Source organism: Amblyraja radiata, chromosome 1, assembly GCF_010909765.2.
Source record: "Amblyraja radiata isolate CabotCenter1 chromosome 1, sAmbRad1.1.pri, whole genome shotgun sequence".
NCBI lineage: Eukaryota > Metazoa > Chordata > Chondrichthyes > Rajiformes > Rajidae > Amblyraja > Amblyraja radiata.
Genome location: NC_045956.1, coordinates 133,253,837 through 133,276,137, shown reverse-complemented (window position 1 = coordinate 133,276,137; position 22,301 = coordinate 133,253,837). Strand labels below are relative to the sequence as shown.

Genomic DNA, 22,301 nt, shown 5'->3' with positions numbered 1-22,301 from the left:
ATCCTGGGACGCTGAGCGGTAGAACTGTGATTCCAGTAGAATCCCTGTCAGATCGGAATGCTATTTTGAAAATAGGCAAATGGGTACTTAATCTGATGGGAAATGTGCCCCCTTTTTCAATTGGTAAAGATGTATATTGAGATTATTGGTCTTGCATTTTACCACAAGGTCTTGTCATGTACTCTAGAGGATTGTCAGCGGCAATTATCAAGAATGAAAGCAATCTTTCATTAGGCAAACAAATTGTAAAATCAACAAAGTTGACGAGGTAATTCCTTGAAGTTATTTATGGTGTTCGATCACTTGCCTTTTATTTAAAATCCTTCCATGTATTACCTCATCTTGTTTCTTGTTTATATTTTCTTACAACTCAGCATGAGACCTTTCAAGCTATTGAAGCCATGCAGGTCCTAAGAGTAATACCATTCTGCCACTTACTTCCCTGTAACCTATTTTCTCTCACATATCCGTTAACTCTCTCTTTATTCTGCCACCATCCACCGACACCAGAGGTACTTTGCAGCCAATTAACCTATAACCATCACTTCTTTGGGAAATTGAAAGAAAACAAACAAGGGGAAACCTACACAGTCAGGGATATCGTGGGCAAACTCCATAACTACTTTAAAATTATTTTGTTAACATATTTTATTATTATTTCACTCCTTAAATTGTATACTAATTATATTACATGCACTTCATTTCCCTAGAAGACCTATACAAATGAATGAAATTGAGACATAATGTTGCATAAGAACAGATGGTTGACTATATTAAAATGATGTGAGAAAGGCAGAGAAATTGGCTGCTCATCAGACACGTGGCTGGAATCCATTTCAGTCTGACAGATAAAATGTTGCTCTGCTCGCATTTCAGCTTATGCTCATGGGAGGATTCATTTCTGCGTTGAAAGTTGGTAACGGAGACTTAGGTTAGATTTAGGTTTAGGTTTATTTTTGTCATGTGTACTGAGGTACAGCGGAAAGCTTTGTTTTGCATGTGGTCTAATCAAGTGAGATAATTCTGTGCATAAATACAATTAAGCTAAACTCATGTATAATTGGTAGATCAAAGGGAAAAATAAAGTGTAGAATTTAATTTCATAGTATTGCAGTGCACCAGTTTCAGAGACAATGTTCGCAATGGGATAGAGATGAATTGGTCAGCACCCGAGCATATGGAAGGACTGTCCTGAATCCTGATGACAGATGGGAAAAAGCTGTTCCTGAATCTGGTGCTGTGTGCTGTCAAGCTTCGGTATCTTCTGCCCGACGGGAGCAGGGAGAAGAATTATCGGGATCGGATACTGCCATTGTCGTATAATCTGCAAATTTATAGATGAAGTTAGATCCGAATTTGGCTGCACAGTCATGAATGTATAGGAAGTACTGTAGGGGACTGAGATCACAACCTTTTGTGGCACTTGTGTTGAGAATTATTGTGGTGGAAGTATTAGCACCTATCCTCACTGATTGTGGTCTGTGGGTCAGTGAAAAAATGTTGTTTTGCCTGCATGGTATACATGAGTACATCAGATCATGGACAATAGTGTTTAATTTACAGAGAAAGTGTAGATTAAAAAATTGCAAAAACCACAATGAGGCAGATTGGAAGATTGAAAATTTATCCTTGTCATATCACAGGTCCATTCGGTAGTCGGTAACAACGGTGAAGAAGCTGGTATTAGAATTGGTTTATAATTGTCACGTGTACTGAGATACATGAAAAACTTTATTTTAACCCAGGCAAATCATGGCATAGCGAATACAGTTTATCCATTCACAAGTACAACAGGCAGTGCAGCAAGTGAAAAGCAACAGAGTGCAGAATAGAATGTTACAGCTACATAGAAAATAGGTGCAGGAGTAGACCATTCAATATGATCATGGCTGATCGTCCAAAATCAGTACCCCGTTCCGGCTTTATCCCCATATCGCTTGATTCCCTTAGCACTAAGAGCTAAATTTAACTCTCTCTTGAAAGTGTCTCAGAGAAAGTGTAGTTAAAAAAACTGCAAGGGCTGCAGTGAGGTAAATTGGGAGATGAGGACTGCAACCTTGACATAAAATGTTCATTCAAAAGGCTGATAACTGTGGGGAAGAAGTGGTTCCTGAATCTGATAGTACCTGCTTGCAAGCTTTTGTAGGAAAAATTCACTGGTATGTAGGTGATTCTTGATTATATTGGCTGCTTTCCCGAGACAGCATGGTGTAGTTGATAGATTTAGGGGGTGTGTGAGATGGATTAGACAATAGACAATAGGTGCAGGAGTAGGACATTTGGCCCTTCGAGCCAGCTACATTGAGCTACATTAACAACTCTGCATTTTCTTGAGGTCTTGGGCAGGGCATCCCAATCGGATGCTTTCTCTGGTGTATGTGCAGAAATCAACAAGTCCTTGGAAACATGTTGAATTTCCTTAGTTTTCTGAGGAAGTAGAGACATTGTGCTCTTTTGATCATAATGTCATTTGGTTTGGATGAGGGCAGATTGTTTATATTTACACCTAAGAAGTTGAAATCTCAATCATCTCCACTTCATCACCATTGATGCAGACTGGGGCATTGTGTCCTCCTGAACTCTGCTTCCTGAAGTTGTGACCTGAATAAGGATAATTCTGGTCCATTGGGGAAATTACTTACAGGGTAAAATAGATTACAACATAATTAGGCAGGAACTAGGGAGTTTAAATTGGGAGCAGCTGTTGTTCGGTAAATCCATATCAGACATGCGGGAGTTGTTTAGAGACCAGCTGATCAGAGTTCAGATCCGGCATATTCCAGTAAGCAGAAGAGATAAGGATGGCAAGGTAAGGGGACCCGAGGTTCTAAATTTGGTCAGAAGGAAATAGGAAGCACATGTGAAGTTTTGGAAGATAAAATCAGATAAGGCCTTGAGGAATAGAAAGCAAGCAGGAGAGAACTTAGCCAACCAATTAGAAGGGATAAACTGGCCATGAAATGTCATTGGCAAGTCAGATGAAAGAAAAACAAATCCCAAGGCTTTTTATTCGGTCGTTAAAAACAAGAATATAACTTGGGAGAAGATAGGTCCACTCAGGATAAAGGGAGGAAGTTTATGCTTGGAGTGAGAGGATCTAGGCTTAGTAATAAACAAGTATCGTGCATCTGTATTCACAGAGGGGAACATGGGGAATGGAAAAGACCACGGCGAGGTATTCTAATATGCAAGGACAGTTTAAGATCAAGAAGCAGTTGGGTCTCTTGAAAAAGCATGAATGTGGATTTATCCCCAGGGTGTGGTGGAATCTATCTCAAATTACTAAGAGAAGCAAGAGAGGAGATTACAGGAATGTTGGCGAAGATCTTAGTTTCCCCTCCAGCTACAGGCGAGGTCCTAGAGGACTGGAGAGTAGCAGTATTTCAGTATGTGATCAATACGTATCCAGGCTCTCTTACTTTACTGTAATCATACTGAACATAAATGTATGTCTGTGGATTTGAAATCTTATTGCAGCTCTGTGTTTAATAAAAACTTTTTTTTTTAAAGAAAATTTAATTGCACCACCGCACTGAATAGATTCGAACTTCCATTGTATGTAGTCTGTTTGTATCTTCCCCCACCAACCCTCCCACAAGGAAACCCTACTTTATATTTACCATTCTCTTATTAATGTTATGATTTTTTGGTCACTTTATTTCTACACAAACTTTTGTGCTTTATTGCATTTGGAAGTAGCAACGTCAAATCAAATCATGAACTGACTGATTTAATATTTTTACCTATGTCTGAATAAGATGTGACATCAAATGGATTTCATTAATGTTTATCTCTCTTTTATAATACAACAGGCTCAGCTTGGAGGTAATGGTGATCCATCAAAATTATCCTGGTTTAAAGGAGGGTAAGTAATTATTTTATTCTCTACAAAATGTTGATAACTATATTTATCACTCTGTATCTTCCCTTTGCTCCATCTATTATACGAGACTTGAATGTATTATATATGGTGTATCTGATCTGATAGCATGAAAACAGGCCCTTCACCCCAACTTGTTCATGCGACTGAGATAGTCCATCTACGTTAATCCCACCTGCCCGCCTCTGTCCCTTATACCCCTAAACTTTAATTATCCATGTATCTGTTTAAAAGTATTTTAAATTTTGTCAGCGTATTTGCTTCAACTACCTCATCCGGCAGCTCATTCCATATACCCACCACTCTCGTGTGAAAAAGTTGCCTCTCAGGTTCCTATTAAATCTTTCCCCTCTCAACTTAAACCCATGTTATCTCGTCCTTGATTTTTCAACTCTGGGTTAAAATGTGCATTCACTCTATCTATTCCCCTTATGATTTTATATACCTCGTTTAGATTATCCCTCATTCTTCTGCGCTACAAGGAATAAATTCCTAGCCTGTCCAACCTCCCTACAGTTCAGATCCTCGAGTCCTGGCTACATCGTTGTAAATGTTCTCTACAGTCTTTCCAGTTTAATGATATCCTTCCTATAATAGGGTGACCAAAACTGAACACAACGCGTGATGAAATAAAAACAGAAAATGCTGAAACTACACTATTCACAGATGCTGCCTAACCTGATGAGTGTTTCCAGCATTTTGGTAATATCAGCATCCAGTAGTAGATTTCCAGCATCTACAGTTAGTTTTATTTTAATATGGTGCTTAACTTATGTTAAGCTTACATCTGTCCAAAGAGACTTTGAATACCACAGTGAATATTGTTGTATGATATTTGGTTCTACCTGCTTTATCTGAATGATCACTACTTTGGTTTGTATTCATACGGGAGAGTAACATGCAAGTAGTAAAAGACTGCAGATGCTAAAAATCTGAAACAAAATCAGAACAAAACTTGAAATCAGGCAGTATCTGCCAAAGGAGAAACATAAATAACCTTTTTGGACATTGACACTTTTACAGAATTGGGAAAGCGAGAAAAGCAAGATTATTTTAAGTTTCAGAGAAAGTGAGAGGGATGTAGCAGAATAGTGAGACATATGTGACAGGGTGAAGCCATACTCAATGGGTTAATGTGGAAGTGGTGATTACAGTTCGCCTCAATTATGTATTGTTGATCGCAGGACTGTGAAACATGGCCAGCTATTCGTGGTACTAACAAAGGGAGTAAAACTGAGCCAACATTAGAGATAAACTAATAGCAAAATGGCCAGTTTTGATAAAGTTAGAGAAAATAAGTTACCTATATTTGGAAATGTTGATATTTTATCAGAAGGCTGCAATGTTTGAGACGGATATGAGGTGATGTTCCTCATGCTTGTATTGAGCTTTGTTGCTACAGTGAAGGAAGTTGTTAACAGATGGATCAGAATGGGAGAAGGGTGGAAAATTAAAGTGGCAGGCAACGGGGAGCTCTGACAGAGTTTCTCCCAACATTTTCTGTTTTTATTTTGCAGATTAAGCACAATTATTTTATCTTAAAGGGGTTTATGAAGTTGCTTCTGAAGTGCCCTGGAGTCCATTCACATACCAACCATGTGCGCACCTGGCACCTTGGGAAAACACTACCATTCTGGTTGGGGAAGTCCAGAACAAGGGGTCACAGTTTAAGGATAAAGGGGAAATCTTTTAGGACTGAGATGAGAAAAACATTTTTTACACAGAGAGTGGTGAATCTCTGGAATTCTCAGCCACAGAATGTAGTTGAGGCCAGTTCATTGGCTATATTTAAGAGGGAGTTAGATGTGGCCCTTGTGGCTAAAGGGATCAGGGGGTATGGAGAGAAGGCAGGTACAGGATACTGAGTTGGATGATCAGCCATGATCATATTGAATGGCGGTGCAGGCTCGAAGGGCCGAATGGCCTACTCCAGCACCTATTTTCTATGTTTCTATTTCTCTGGTGAAACTTATCAGGACTGACTCAGAGCCTCCTGCATTTAATTTCTGGATTTGATGCTCAATGCACAGGTCTTTGGGTCAGAAATTAATTATATATTTTAATTCAGAATTAATTAGGTGATCTGAGCTTCAAGGAGATCTGTGGGCTTTAGATGGATTTAAACTTATTGATTGGCTAAGTTAGTCAGCTCCCGTTATATTTTATATTCTCTTAGAAAGATAGAGACATGAACACTTAAAATCGGATACCTTAATATCCCCCCCCAACTCCGTACTCTCCCTTCTCCCATCAGGCCAGAACTACAGAAGTTTGAAAACGCATACCTCCACGGCCCTTTCATCAGCTACAGTGTGGTCCTGACCTCCCATCTACCTCATTAGAGACATTTGAACTATTTTTAATCAGACTTTATTAGACTGTATCTTGCACTAAATGTTGTACCCATTATCCTTGATCTGTGCATAGACATAGACATAGAAAATAGGTGCAGGAGTAGGCCATTCGGCCCTTCGAGCCTGCACCGCCATTCAATATGTTCATGGCTGATCATCCAACTCAGTATCCTGTACCTGCCTTCTCTCCATGCCCCCTGATCCCTTTAGCCACAAGGGCCACATCTAACTCCCTCTTAAATATAGCCAATGAACTGGCCTCAACGACCTTCTGTGGCAGAGAATTCCAGAGATTCACCACTCTCTGTGTGAAAAATGTTTTTCTCATCTCGGTCCTAAAAGACTTCCCCCTTATCCTTAAACTGTGACCCCTTGTTCTGGATTTCTCCAATATCGGGAACAATCTTCCTGCATCTAGCCTGTCCAACCCCTTAAGAATTTTGTAAGTTTCTATAAGATCCCCCCTCAATCTTCTAAATTTTAGCGAGTACACTGTGGACAGCTTGATTGTATTCACGTATAGTCTTTTCTTTGACTGGATAGCATGCAACAAAAGCTTTCACTGTACCTCAGTACACGTGACAATAATAAATTAAACTAAACTGTAACTGGAAATATGGAATATACCTGAAAATGTTTGATTTATAGCATCTGGGGAGAGAGAAACTGAGAAACATTTCAGGTTGATGATCATTTATCAAACTACAGAAAGGTAGAGGTAAAACAAGTAGTGACAGAGGAAGGAGACAAGAACAAAAGTGAACGTCTATGATAGGGTGGAGGACAGTAGAGACTGAATGTTAATTGATCAGTGTAGCTTGTTGAATGAAGGTGGTGAGGCCTTGGTGAATAACAAAAGGCCGATCTGATGGAGGTGTCGATAAATGAAGAAGAGATGTGAAATCACCAGCAAGAAAGGAGCAAAAGCTACAGATGCTGCAAATATGAGATACAGCAGCTAGAAATGTTGATTAATAGAAGTTGCTGAACATGTTGAGCCCAGAAGGTGGTAATCTATCTGGTCAGAAGATAAGATATTGTTTCTCTCCCTAAGGGGTTCATTTCACCACTGTGTGAGATGAGGGCAGAGAATTTGGAGCAGAACTCAGTTGATGAAAGCTGGGGAAAGCTTGTGGACTGAAAAGTGGTATTCTGCAAATTAGTCTCCCAACATGTCTTTAATTTCCTCACTTTAAAAGTGACTATTGGATTAATTATGGTCAGATAATCCGGCTCCAGATCCTGACTGTGCAAACAATATATATTAGTCTCATAGAATAGAGATACCACTTCTGCCCAAATTGTTTATATTCTCAGCTGGTGTGTGGCTTTGAACATCATCTTGACAAATGTTTTTGAAAAACTGCTTATAATTGAATTATACATAATTGATTTTTATTTTGTATTGTAAGATTTAGTATCATTCTCAGGATGCTTATGCTTTTGGCCTTGTTGGGCCATTCCTGTTTGTCTTGTATCCAACTGAGTAATCTTGCCAAGCCAACGACAGTGAACTACATTGATATCAGATTAGAGATAGAGCTGCTTAAACAACTGATTTTCTTGCCTAAAGACTATCTGAGATATTATGAGAAGCTGACAACAGTGTGGTCATTATTTTGATCGACAACTATTTTTTGCTTCCTGATTTATTTAATTTAAATCGAGTGTCGTGAATTCATTGCGAGAATGAGGAAGTGGTTCCCATGTGAATTTGGAGCATCAATTCAATCACTCCGGTAGTTATACAGTATTGTGGAGAGAAAGGAGTAGAAGGGCAAATTGATATTGTGATACTGTCAGTCAAGAGTCAAGAGTGTTTTATTGTCATATGTCCTGGATGGGACAGTGAAATCTTACTTGCAGCAGCACAACAGAATATGTGAATATGTAAAAATAGTACATAACGGGGGAAGAGAGAAAAAAAAGAAAAAGTTCAATAAATAGCAAATATAGTGCAATAATAATATAGTCTTTTGCAGTTCAGAGCTCAGAGGTTATTCGTTGTTGTGTTTAGTAGCCTGATGGCTGTAGGGAAGAAGCTGTTCCTGAACCTGGACGTTACAGTTTTCAGGCTCCTGTACCTTCTTCCTGATGGCAGTGGTGAAATGAATGTGTGGCCAGGATGGTGTGGGTCTTTGATGATTTTGGCTGCCTTTTTGAGGTAGAGACTACGATAGATCCCATCGATGGTGGGGAAGTCAAAGCCGGTGATAGACTGGGCAGTGGTCACAACTTTTTGTGGTCTTTTTCGATCCTGGACGTTCAAGTTGCCGAAACAGGCCACAACGCAACCAGTCAGAATGCTCTCTACCGTGCACCTGTAGAAGTTTCGGAGAATCCTCTTCGACATGTCGAATCTCCGTAATCTTCTCAGTAAGTAGAATCGCTGATGTGCCTTCTTTATAATTGCATCGGTGTGCTGGGTCCAGGAAAGAGCTTCGGAAATATGCACGCCCAGGAATTCTAAGTTTTTGACCCTCTCCACCATCTTCCCATTGATGTGAACAGGATTGTGGGTCCTCATCCTTCCCCTACCAAAGTGCACAATCAGTTCCTTGGTCTTACTGATGTTGAGAGCCAGGTTGTTGTGCTGGCACCATTTGATCAGTTGGTCGATCTCACTTCTATACTCTGACTCGTCCCCATCTGTGATTCGTTTAACAACAGTGGTGTCGTCGGCAAACTTGATGATGGAGTTCACACTATGTCTGTCTACGCAGTCAGGGGTATAGAGTGAGTAAAGAAGGGGGCTGAGCACGCAACCTTGAGGTGCTCCCGTACTAATTGTTACTGAGGATGAAGTGTTTCCACCAATTCGAACAGACTGTGGTCTGTGGATGAGGAAGTCGAGGATCCAATTGCAGAGGAATGCGCAGAGACCCAGTTCCATGAGCTTGGTAACCAGCTTGGAGGGGATGATGGTATTAAACGCCGAACTGTAGTCTATAAACAACAGCCTGACGTAAGTGTTTTTATTGTCCAAGTGGTCCAATGCGGAGTGGAGAGCCAGTGAAATTGCATCCTCCGTTGACCTGTTGTGGCAGTAAGCGAACTGTAGTAGGTCGAGGTTCTTGTCATTATTGTTTATTATTATTCTTGTTTATTATTATTAATGTTTAGTGTTTTATGAGTCATTCGTAACTGTCACTATGTCATGTTGTTACTTGTGGGTGGAGCACCAAGGCAAATTCCTTGTATGTGAATACTGGGCCAATAAACCTACTTACTTACTTACTTATTTACTTACTTACTTACTTACTCACTTACTTGTCGAGGTAGGAGTTGATGTGCACCATAACCAACCTCTCAAAGCACTTCATCACCACAAACATTAGTGCCACTGGTTGATAGTCATTGATATTTAGTAAGTTTGGCGTGGGTAGAATATAAATACCTGCATAGGATTTTGATTTAAATTTTCTGTGTCTGTGATGTGTCTAATCTACTACTCTAATTGTCAAACTGCTGTTAAATTTGAAATCAGTTCAAATATCTGTATTGAAAAGGGAGAGCGACTAGAGGAACTCGGTTGGGTCTGGCAACATCTGTGGAGGGAAAATGATAATTGACATTTCAGGTTCAGATCCTTCATTTAGAAATATCATCTACTGCCTGACCCACTGAATTCCTCCAGAACTTCTTGTCTTTTTTTTGCTGCAGATTCCAGCATCTGGAGTCTCTTGTGCCTCCACATCTCAGTATTACCAGTCTGATAAACAAAAGTGATGAATTAAATCAGTCATGAATATGCTTGAATATATTTTCAACATCTAAATTTAAAAGTCTCTATGCTATTGATCTTATTCCCAGGACTGGTGGTGGGCTGTATGGTATTGACAGTATGCCGGACCTACGAAAGAAAAAACCCATCCCACTTGTTAGTGACCTGGTAAGATTTTTCATTCCAATTCTATCATCTGTATGTTGCAGGATATATTGGATTCACTTCCGTTAGTTTTTGTTCTTGTCTTTGTTAACGATCACTGTTTTTGAAGTTGCTTTGCACTCAGCAGTTAATCAGAATTGTAGAATTTAACTGGAATAATTAATCTGACATTCAAAACAAATGTAGAGTTTATAATCACAGTTTAAGACACACCATGAGATTATTTGAATTGAAAATGTCACATGCTAAAATCATATTTTAGAGCATCTGGCTGTAACATATGGGTTTCTATTCATGATGTCACAATGTTAACACTTCTGCACATTTTGGCATTAGCAGCTTTCCCTTTGACACATTGGAATCGCTTTTACTTCTTTCAGCCACTTGAAGCTGTTCCCCATGTGTTGTGTGCATATGGGCCTTTAGCCTGTAGCCCATATTGTCTCCACACTGTTGCATTGTCTGTTTTAACTGTTTCTCCTTGCATATATGTATTACTAAATAATAACATATTGTTAATAAAAACAAAAGACTGATTTGGGGTGATTTTGGGAAAATACAGGGAACAATTGAAGACAAAATGCCCACCCAGCAATTACTCTGTTTCAATGGAACAGAAATGGAAAGGCGGATATGCTGATCATATTTTGTCCATAATTCAAATGTTAAGAAATTAAACTGCTTTTGGAATGTACTCAGATGCTTATTCTGAAATTTAATTATATATATATTTTGGGGAAGAGCAAAAGTTCAAAATGAAAAATGTAAGGCAGAGTACTTGGTGAAGAGTGACAGGGTCGAACAAAACTAGAATGGATGTATGAAGTGGAACTCGTGTTTAAAAATTCTACTAGAATCTATTTGTGGTTGTAACTAGCAGAATAGCTGAAGAAGAACCAGTGGATGAGGTTTTCAATAACGTCCCACATGGAGATTAGTTTGCAAAATTAAAGCACATAGGATTGGGGGTAAGGTATGGTGTGAATAGACTACTGTAAATTGACAAAGCATTTACTGGCTAAAATGTGCCCTAAGCTGGCAGGACAAATCTAATGTCGCTAATTATCGATCTTCTCACAATTGTTAGCAAAATGGTGGAAGATGCTGTTTTCAGTGCAGTCTGCACAACTTACTCTATTTAGATTTCTTCTTGCTATAAATTTGGACAAAAGAGCTGTTTCTGGAGGAGAGGTGAAATGAAACATAGACATAGACATAGAAAATAGGTGCAGGAGTAGGCCATTCGGCCCTTTGAGCCTGCACGGCCATTCAATATGATCATGGCTGATCATCCAACTCAGTATCCTGTACCTGCCTTCTCTCCATACCCCCTGATCCCTTTAGCCACAAGGGCCACATCTAACTCCATCTTAAATATAGCCAATGAACTGGCCTCAACTATCTTCTGTGACAGAGAATTCCAGAGATTCACCACTCTCTGTGTGAAAAATGTTTTCCTCATCTAGGTCCTAAAAGACTTCCCCCTTATCCTTAAACTGTGACCCCTTGTTCTGGAAAGTGGTTGTTCTTCATATAAAAATATTCTGATGTAATTGAGGTCAATGAGGATCAATGGCAAAAGTCTCCAATAGTACAGAAGAGATGGTTGTGTTTGTTGGAGGTCAGCCCCAGAACATCATTGCCCATATTCCTCAGGGCAATGCCCCTGGCCAACTAGCCTAACCCAACCTGATGCCAAATCCAACAATGATCTAGGCCCAACCAGCTTCTTCATCCACTTTTCAAATAATCAAAGGTAGAAATGCTCACTGATGATTGTACAATCTTTAATCCCATTCAACTCTTTAGCATTTGAAGCAGCAGACAGTGAGACCATCGCACCATTCAGTATGGGTTACTAAATGGCAAGTAATGTCTGTGTCATGCAAGTACAAGATAATTACCATTTTCACAAAGGAGACTCTCACCAACTACCTTTGACACTCATGGGTCATTGCTAAGTCATTCTGCGGTGTTACCATTAACCAGAAATTCAACAGGATTAGTTACATTTAATCAAATGAAAATTAGTCTGTTGAAGTCAAAGATTGAGTGGCAGAAAGGGATTCTGCTTGGCTCTGGCCAGTAAGTTTAGTATAAAATTACTAACAATTATTTTAATTCAAATACTGCTTGACCTAATTTACTGATTCTAATGTCAATTGTGTGGCCCTTTGTATCAGAGTTCAAGTTGAAGTTTCCTTCAATATTTAGTCTGATATTCAGTACTCTTGCTTTTTTAATTGATCCACTATTCCATTACTGTGCTGCTGTGCTCAGCTAACTGCATGTGCAACATTATATTTCAGACTGTTATTCATTATGTTATGAAATATTATGCTGAGTTGAATGTTGATCATTTCAATTTTAAAGCTGAATTCTATTGGTCTGAATTTGCTGAATAGATTTTATAATACTTTCTCTAATCTGTTCATTTGTCATTTTGTTAAATATTTGAAATAGCTTTTTTGCTTTAAAAAAAATGGTAATGTTGACAGTCACCCCATCCAAAAAGTTTTCTGTACACTGATTTATGAACCATAAGGGGCAGCCTTTTGGCTTTTTCAACATGGGATGAAGTTTCAAAAACATTGAGGAAGGAGACTAATCCTTTATGAAATATTTACAAATGAATAAAAATAAATAAAAACGTGAAATTATCTTAATCCAAACACATTTAATTCTCTCAGAGTGGGTTATGTTTAAAATCAAAGCAATAAGGTCTGATGTGGGTAATTTGTAATAATGATGTGATAATAGCATGACATAATTGCTGTCAACTTCAGAAGAATTAACCTCTGCAATAATATTTGTAATTTTTTTGTATGCAAACATTCCTTTTGTCCAGGCCATGGTAAGTGGTACTATAATCTCCCCATTAAATCAACAAAGGACCTTTATGCTTGTCCACTCTCAACCCGCCATGCCCTTGTTTTGTCATGCGTTACAATATTTCCACTCCTCCTGTCTTTATTTTAACATATTTTAAGAAGTGAACCTTATATACAGTACAAGCTGTAAAGGATGCATGGGATGGAACTTTATTGCAGTCACCAATAGTTGTGTCAGTAGGTGTTGCTCTTGTTTCTTGCCGTGGATAAAGAGCAGTACCCATCATAACAAGTAGCGCCACAAGGGTTTTGACTTTTCTTATTTGTGCCCAAACCTGTATATAACTTGGAGAATATGTTGGTCTTAAGTAATTATGTGATTTTAAAGGTGGTGGAATTTTGAAGAAGTGAGCTGCACAAGTAACAAATGCACCAAATCACTTAACTTTTTATGACAGTCATGGAGCTAGTTATAAAGTACGGAAGCAGGTTTTTTGGGCCACCATGTTCACACTGACTCATTTGCCCATCTGCGCTAATCTCATTTTCCGTAGTAGATCTGCATCCTTCTATGCTTGGTCTATTGAGCAAAGTAATTGTATTACTCACCACCAGCAAGTTTTAGATGTTAACTACTCTCTCAGGTTAAAAAAATCCCGTCGAGTCTATTTAAAAACCCTGATACCTATGACATATTTTTTGATAATCCTATCATGGGAGAAAGATTCTGACTATCCAACCTATCTATGCTTATAATTTTCCTTGTATGTGAATACTTGGACAATAAACTTATTCATTCATTCGTTATACACCTCTATCGGGCCACCCCTTGGATCCCTTTGCTCCAGGGAATATAAAGCCTGCCTTCTAAACTCACCCCAGAACTAATGTTTTCCACCCAAGCAACATCCTTGGGTGTCCCGGTGAATCTTCTCTGAACTCTCTCCAGTGCATTCATATCATTTCCTCTCGTGTGGTGACCAGAACACATAATACTCGAAGTGTGGTCTAACCTGATATCCCCACTTTTATATTCTGTGCCTTGACCGATGAAGGCAAGCATGTTATCTGCCTTTACCACTCTATTGACCTGTGTTGCAATTTTCAGGTAACTATTGATTTGAACCACAAAGATCCTCTGTTCATCAACTTAACACTCTACCATTTACCATCTATGTCCTACCATTATTTGACTTACCAAAATACCTAATTTTGCACTTGCCGGGTTTAAATTCCATCTGCCAACAGTTTGCCCAATTTTCCATCTGACCTATAATCTGATGTAGCCTTTGATTACTTTCCCAGCTATCCACAACATCACTCCCTTTTGTGTCATCCGCATATTGATAAAACTGGTTATTTATACATTTCTTGCGGCTTCTCTTGCCTAGCGACTAATAATTGCGATCAGATGTTCAGGCACAACAGGAGAGTTTCATTTGTTTTAGTGTAACATTTTTGATTTTGCTTTAATATCTTTTACTGCATAAGTATCTTATGAAGAAATGAAAAGCTTCCCCATTAGATCATTTTTACTTTTATGTGTGTATATTTATTAAATTGGCAGTGAACTGTGTGGGTCATTTGAGATCAGATGAAGGACCATGGGATGGGTGCATTTTCAGGTTTAATTTTCAGGATGTGCCACACAGAAAAATCGAGGCTTTTATGGTTTTAGATTTTCTATACATTGTAGACAAACAACACTCTTAATGACATAAAGTGACACTCAAATGCGCTTAGAACGCAAAATGTTTCTGACTTTGAAGAAGGGTAAAAACCTGAAACATTGCTATCCATATCCTCCAGAGATACTGCCTGACCCGCTGAGTTGCTCCAGAACTTTGTGTTCTATGCAAGATTCCAGCATCAACGGTTCCTTGTGTCCCCACAGAAATGTGCTTGTGTGGAACTTAAACCTAGTGGAGATTTAAATTTATTTTGTTGGTAATATTTTACGAACTTCTTTTATTTCTCTGTAATGTTCTGGAAACGTTACAATCCTTTTTTACAAGAGGATGCAATTTCACGGGTATGCCACGATACGTTGAACATGAAACCAGTATAGTAGGTTTTATCAGGGATGGTACCAAGTGGTGGCTAGACAATAGCATTTCAGCTGATGCCAGTTCTGCACTACCATGAATCTTTCTCGAGTAGTTTTGAAGTGTGGCCATTGAAAAATTGTACCACTGAAAATCATTATCATCAGGTTCAAGATAGTTTTGGTATCGTTTCTCAGTGGCCACTGTTCAAAACTACTCATGAGGAGAGAAATGGTAGTACAGACCTGGCATCATCTGAAATACCATTTTAGTCCAAAGGCTAGTGTTGCCTCTCCTTTACGGTCAGATCAATAAACAGCATAGATTGTGTGTTGGAGACCAAATATATATTATATACATATAATTTGTCAATTCATTGGGAGATCCTTTGCTATTAATACCAAACAAACCCTATTGTTTATCAATCTCATATTTAAAGAGTATCCTTTACAACAACTTTGTATGAATAAGGTTCAGTTTGTGGAAGCAAACACTTCCAAACACTTGGTTCCAGAATGTCTGGCCTTAAATTCACAATTTTCTATTCAAATGTATGTGGTTATTAATTTATTTTATCCAAATCCATATATTATTTACTGAGTTCCTTCTGCATGTTCTTACTTTGTTAAAAAAAAAAAGCATTGATCTTTAGTTTATAATAATACAATATACCTGGCTTCACATTACAGTCACTTGTACAATCAAGGAAAGCTGGCATTACCTCTGCAATGGCTACACGTACTTCCCTAAAAGATGAAGAGCTGGTAAGATCTGGAGTATGAGAATAACCTATATTTCATTTATTTTTACATTTCTTTATTTGTTTATTAATATATTCATTTCAACAATAAATAGATGTGCAAGAAGGAACTGCAGATGCTGGTTTAAACCAAAGATAGACATAAAAAGCTGGAATAACTCAGCGGGAAGGCAGCATCTCTGGAGAGAAGGAATGGTAGACATTTCGGATCTGAAGAAGGGTCTCGACCCGAAACGTCACCCATTCCTTTGCCAGATATGCTGCCTGTCCCGCTAAGTTACCCCAGCTTTTTGTGTCTGTTTGGTTTAGCTGGGAGTGTAAACATTTAGAGTTGGAACTCAACCCAACTTCATGATATTTTATAAATGTATCTTTTTCATTCAGCACTTCAAGTGGCACAATTCCATATTTTACAGGAGTTGGTGTGAGATGAGGACAAGAAATTGAAACCATGTAATTAAGTTGTTAGCCTCCAATTTAGGTTTATCTTTAACCAATCACACAGGTTTCTTTAACTGAATCATCTTTAAATTGTTAAGTTGGAATTTAGGCATTTAGTTTAAAGTTTGTCCTTCAGTTTATACTAAAAATAATAAGAAAGTATAATTGTGCACCAAATTATGAAATTAACTGATTAGACTTTAGAGATGTAACGTGGAAATAGGCCCTTCGGTCCACCGACACCACGCCGACCAGCATTCACCCCGTACACTAGAACTATCCTACACACGAGAAACAATTTACGGAAGTCAATTAACCAACAAACCTGTATGTCAATGGTTCAATGGTCCTATATTGTCATGTGTACCGAGGTACAGTGAAATTTGAAATACGTCTTTGGCATATGGGAGGACACCGGAGCACCTGGAGTATGTGCTGCCTTATTGATCAGTGGCATGAAGGGTAATAATTTTGCTCCTGCCTAATCACCACATGGCAAATCTCTGATTCATGCTGGTTACTGAAGAACACAATAGTGAGAAACAGATAATTAAAATGAGAATAGTGAAGGAGAAAAACAGGGTATTGCTTAAAAATAAGAGAGCATATGTTTACAAATTTATTTACTCTGCAAGTTTTATTACCTTATCACTGTGATTGATTCCCCTGGCATTCACAATCCAAGTACAAATGTCCTCTTGCTCTTGTCGGCGATGTAATTGTAAGAGCCAAGTCCAGAGTGTTTAATTGTGATATGTACCAACAACGGAACAATGAAATTCTTACTTGCAGTAGCATTACAGGCATGTAAACACAATGCATGTAAATAATATGCAACAAACAAAATTCAGTATATTAGTAACTACAGTACCAGTGCAAAAAAACAAAGTCCTAAATGCAACCAAAGACAGTTCATAGAAGTTCATAGTCGAAGTTGTGTGTGGTTTAGTGTTAAGTGTTTTATGGTTGTTGAGAAGAAGCTATTTTTGAGCCTGGTGGTCATGGTTTTCAGACTCCTATACCAACTTTCCGTTGGCAGGAGTGCAATGAGTGCATGGCCAGGTGATATGGGTTTTTGATGATATTGGCTGCCATTTTGAGGCAGCGCCTACTATAGATCCTTTCAAAAGTGGGCAAGTTAGTGCCTGTGAAGGAACGGCAATGCTTACCATTCTCTATAATCCTCTTCATTCATGGAAGTTTGAGTTGTCAAAGCAGGCCGTGATACACCCAGTTAATATATCTCTCTTCCATCCATCTGTAGAAGTCCAAGAGAGTATCGTTGACGTATTGAATCTCCTCAATTTCTTCAGAATGAGAATGTAATTAAAACATGACAAATATAATAGACATTTATAACAAAGTTGACAAGAGGGTCAATTGAGGATTTCAAATGCAACAAATGTTTCTAACATTTGTATTTACCTCTGCAGAAAAATCATGTTTATAAGAAGACCCTTCAAGCCTTAATCTACCCTATTTCTTGCACTACCCCACACAATTTTGAGGTCTGGACTGCCACTACACCAACATATTGCTATGAATGTGAGGGACTGCTATGGGGCATTGCTCGCCAGGGGATGCGGTGCACTGAGTGTGGGGTAAAATGTCATGAAAAGTGCCAAGACTTACTAAATGCTGACTGTTTACAACGTAAGTATGTTTCCTGTGTATTTATTTTATGACATGTTGCAATTCAATTTAGTTCACAACAGATTTTAATTCACTTTCACTTGTAAACTAGCGATATCTGGAATCAAAGCTCAACATCTGGAACCTCTTTTGATAGCTCTTTGATGATATCATGTGATTATGACCATGGTGCATGATTCAACTTCTCTTTCTTGACTTTCTGCAGCCATAGGCATAGTTGACCTGACCATGTCCCTCTTTTATAGTCTTAACTTGGTGCACCAATGTACAATGATAATTTTGACTCATTTCCTTGTGTAGATTATAATAAGCATTTACCAAATTAGTATATACACTCACAGAAACTTTTCTAACTATTTGATCTTCACATGATTGTTCATCCAGTAATATTTATATTGAAACATTTCTGTACTGATGGAAACAGTATTCTGCAATGCTTCCTTTAAACAGGTGCAGCAGAAAAAAGCTCTAAGCATGGTGCAGAAGACAGAACACAAAATATTATTACGGCAATGAAAGACAGGATGAAGATCCGGGAACGGAACAAACCAGAAATCTTTGTGCTGATTCAAGATGTCTTTGGAGTAACGAAAGTTATACATGTACAGCAGATGAAGACTATCAAACAAAGTGTACTTGATGGAACGTCCAAGTGGTCAGCAAAGATTACTATAACAGGTAGAGTGTCCAAGTGTCAACATCGTGAATTTGCTGCTATGTAATTTGTGAACTTAATATATGTTGCAGTTTTTAAGTGATGTCAAATAGGGGCAAGAAAATCTAGAAGATTCGGAAGGTTTAAATTTAATTCCCTGATATAATCCCTGATAATAGATATTATGATTAATAGAAATGTTCCCATGCTGGTCACTTTAAAAACATAATAACTGATGAGTTTCATCTTTACTTCCCTGCCCTCTTCAGTGTAGATTTCAAATGTGGCCTCTTTGCTGAGGCTGTCTGGTTGCCTCTCTAGGGCAGCAAGATGTTAGAGCTATTAGCCATAAGTCACTTATACCTGATGCAGGGAAGAAATGCTTATGTGGATGGTCACAAACCCCAGATAGCGTGTACATAATTTTCAGTTTAGTTTAGAGATGCAGCGTGGAAGCAATCCCTTCGGTCCACTGAGTCTGACCAGCGATCACCTGTACGCTAGCTCTATCCCACTCGCTGGGGATAATCTACAGAAGCTAATTAACCTACAGATGAAGTTCTTTATTCCTGACTCATTTTCATCAGTGTACTTCTTCCCGACATCTACAGGATCCTCTGCTACAGCTAGATCTTAACTGTTATTTGCTCTCTTCATATTCCGGACCAACAAAGAACATAAAATAAAACATAAAAAAGTGCAAGCCATTCAGCCGACAAAGTCTATGCCGAGCATGATGCCAGCACCAACTAATCTAATCTGCCTGCATGTGATCCATATCCCTTCATTTGCTGCATATTCATATGCCTATCTAAAAGCTTCATAAGTGACACTATTGTATCTGCCTCCACCATCATCTCCGACAGAGTGTCCAGACACCCATCACCATTTGTGTAAAAAAACGCTGTCCCTTTTAGCTGAAAGCTATGCCCTGTAGTCTTTGGCTTATCCACTCTGAGAAAAACATTCTGACTGTTTACACTGTGCCTCAGAATTTTACATACTTCTATCAACTCTCCCCTCAACCTTTGGCGTTCCAGAGAAAACAATCCAAATTTGATGAACCGCTCAGTGTAGCTAATCCACTTAATCCAGCAGCATGCTGGTAAACCGGCTCAGTACTCTCTCCAAAGCCTCACATCCTTCCTGTATGGGGCTACCAGAGCAGCATGCGGTACTCCAAATGTGGCATAGCCAAAGTCTCATAGAGCTGCATCAGGACTTCCTGACTCTTACACGCAACACGCCGAGCAATGAAGGTGAACATATGCCTTCTTTACCACTCGCTGTCTACTTTGTGGGAGATGGGAACCTGTACTTCAAGACACTTCTATACAGTGATGCAGTTAACTTTGCCATTAACCTGTCCCTGACACGTGGGAGGTCGTGTCTCACAAATCTGATTGATTTTTTTGAAGATTTGACCAGAAAAGTTGATAGGGGCAGAGCTGCAGATATTGTGTACATGGACTTCAGTAAGGCATTCTACAAGGTTCCCCATGGTAGGCTGGTCTGGAAGGTTAGATTGCATTGGATCCAAGGAGAGATAGCTGAATGGATAGCAAATTGGCTTCATGGAAGGAAGCAGAGGGTGATGGTGGAAGGTTGCTTCTCAGACTGGAGGCCTGTGATTAGTGGTGTGCTTCAGTGTTCAGTGCTGGGCCCGTTACTGTTTGACATTCACATCAATGATTTGGATGAGAACATACAGGGCAAGATCAGCAAGTTTGCTGATGATACAAAAGTGAGTGGTTTTGCAGATAGTGAAGATGGTTGTGAACGATTACAGCAGGATCCGGATCGTTTGGCCAGGTGGGCGGAGGAATGGTTGATGGAATTTTATACAGAGAAATGTGAGGTGTTGCATAACGCATAACGATAAAGCATAAAAAGAAGTTTAATTTGACACCTAATTCACTTTCATATCTTCAGTATTTAAAAAGTTATGGCCATTTTCATACTCCGAAATTGGCATCTTGTTCCCTATTGCTTTTTCATTGACTTAACACAAAAGCTGTGATCGAGAACATTTAAAGGCCGATAACTTTCTTAAAATTTAAGAGAACTGAAAGAAATTTTCAGTTATTCTAGATTGAAGCATTCTGAATCAAATATGAAACAATCCTATTTAGATTACTTGAAATTAAAGCATATCATTAGTTAGTTACCTAATTGTAGCTAATTACAAAATTCAATTACTAGATCTAAACATCTTTCCATTTCTTAAGAATAGATTAACATTTTTAAATAGCCTAAGTGTCCAAATAACATTCACACAAGAATTCAGAATATAACATAATTTTTAAATCTCATTGTCATGGGTTTATAGGCCAAATGGAAGGAATTTAATGTTTAATACCTGTAAATTAATGGCCATTTAAATCAGCTTGCGAGTGGGATTTTCTGGAACAGGACCATTTAGAACGTTGAGGGTGCGGTGAATTTATACCCCCATATCTGCAGCAAATACACTGCCGGTTCTTTGAGGGGAAAATCACCGTTTCGCAACTTAAAATGTGAATTAAATACATCTTAAGAAACACTTTTATACATAAAAATAAACTACTTTCTTTTACCTGGTCCTCCATAAAATCCGTCGCAGTTGTCGTCATTGATGGCTTCAGAAGCTGCTTTTAAAATCATTCCAGCGATTAACTTGTCGGGTGAATTTTTTTTAAAAACACACAGAACGGCCGTAGGAACGATTCTTTAGCTAAATCTTGCACTCCAACAAATATAATTCAGGACCAGGTCGGGAAAAAAACCCCGTTTTAACCCCCCCCCCCCCCCCCCCATTTTAACCCCGCCAAAATCGCACACACGGCCAGTGGCAGAATTACAGCGCCGCTGAAGGTAAGTTTGGTGAGACCGCATTTAGAATATTGTGTTCAGTTCTGGGCACAATGTTATAGGAAAAATATTGTCAAGCTTAAAAGGGTTCTGAAAAGATTTACAAGAATGTTGCCAGGACCAGAGGGTGTTGCCAGGACTAGAGCTACAGGGAGAGGTTGAGTAGGCTGGGTCTCTATTCCATGGAGCGCAGGAGGATGAGGGGAGATAGGGGCTGTCCCACTGCGGCGACCTAATTGGCGAGTTTAGAAGAGTTTGCCCTCGACTCATACTCGCAGCATGGTCGACACGAGGTCCTAGGAGGTCTTTGACCCAGCGTACTCGAGGCCTCAGCTAGGTTGCAGCGTATTTTTCAACATGCTGAAAAATGCCCACGAGTAACAAAAGGTCGCCATGGAAAAAAATCGATATTTTTTTTACTCGTAGGTTTAGTCCAAGTAGGTCGTAGTAGGTCGGCATGTTATTCGTAGGTAATCGAGGGTAGTCGAAGGTAGTCGAAGATAGTCGTAGATAGCCTTCAACATACTGGAAGGGAGGTCGAAGGAGATCGAAGGAGGTCGTCTTCACTCTACACTATTCGGTGTGCAATTTTCCCGAAGCTAGTCGAAGCTAGTCTTCAACACAGTCTAAGGAGGTCTTCTACATAGTCAAAGGACTTCTTCAACATGACACTTTTTCAAACTCTCCTAAACTCTTCTGAACTCGCCAACTAAGTCGCCGCAGTGGGACAGCCCCTGATCTTATGGAGATATACAAAATCAAGAGAGGAATAGGTCGGGCAGATCGGGTCTTTTGCCCAGAGTAGGGGAATCGAGGACCAGAGGACATTGGTTCAAGGTGAAATGGAAAAGATTTAATTGGAATCCAAGGGGTAACTTATTCACAAAAAGGGTGGTGGGTATATGGAACAAGCTGCCAGAGGAGGTAGTTGAGGCAGGGACTA

At 39.1% G+C, this 22,301-nt stretch overlaps 1 protein-coding gene across 1 annotated transcript in view; it reads left to right on the top strand.

The window, feature by feature from the left end:
• The window catches only part of unc13b (unc-13 homolog B), a 404,018-nt gene that overhangs the window by 254,343 nt on the left and 127,374 nt on the right, over positions 1–22,301 (top strand). Inside the window, exons 13-17 of the mRNA XM_033037251.1 lie at positions 3,813–3,865; positions 10,048–10,126; positions 15,689–15,763; positions 17,634–17,853; positions 18,304–18,531. Coding sequence (XP_032893142.1) covers positions 3,813–3,865; positions 10,048–10,126; positions 15,689–15,763; positions 17,634–17,853; positions 18,304–18,531 — 655 coding nt within the window. The remainder of the gene's footprint in view (positions 1–3,812; positions 3,866–10,047; positions 10,127–15,688; positions 15,764–17,633; positions 17,854–18,303; positions 18,532–22,301) is intronic.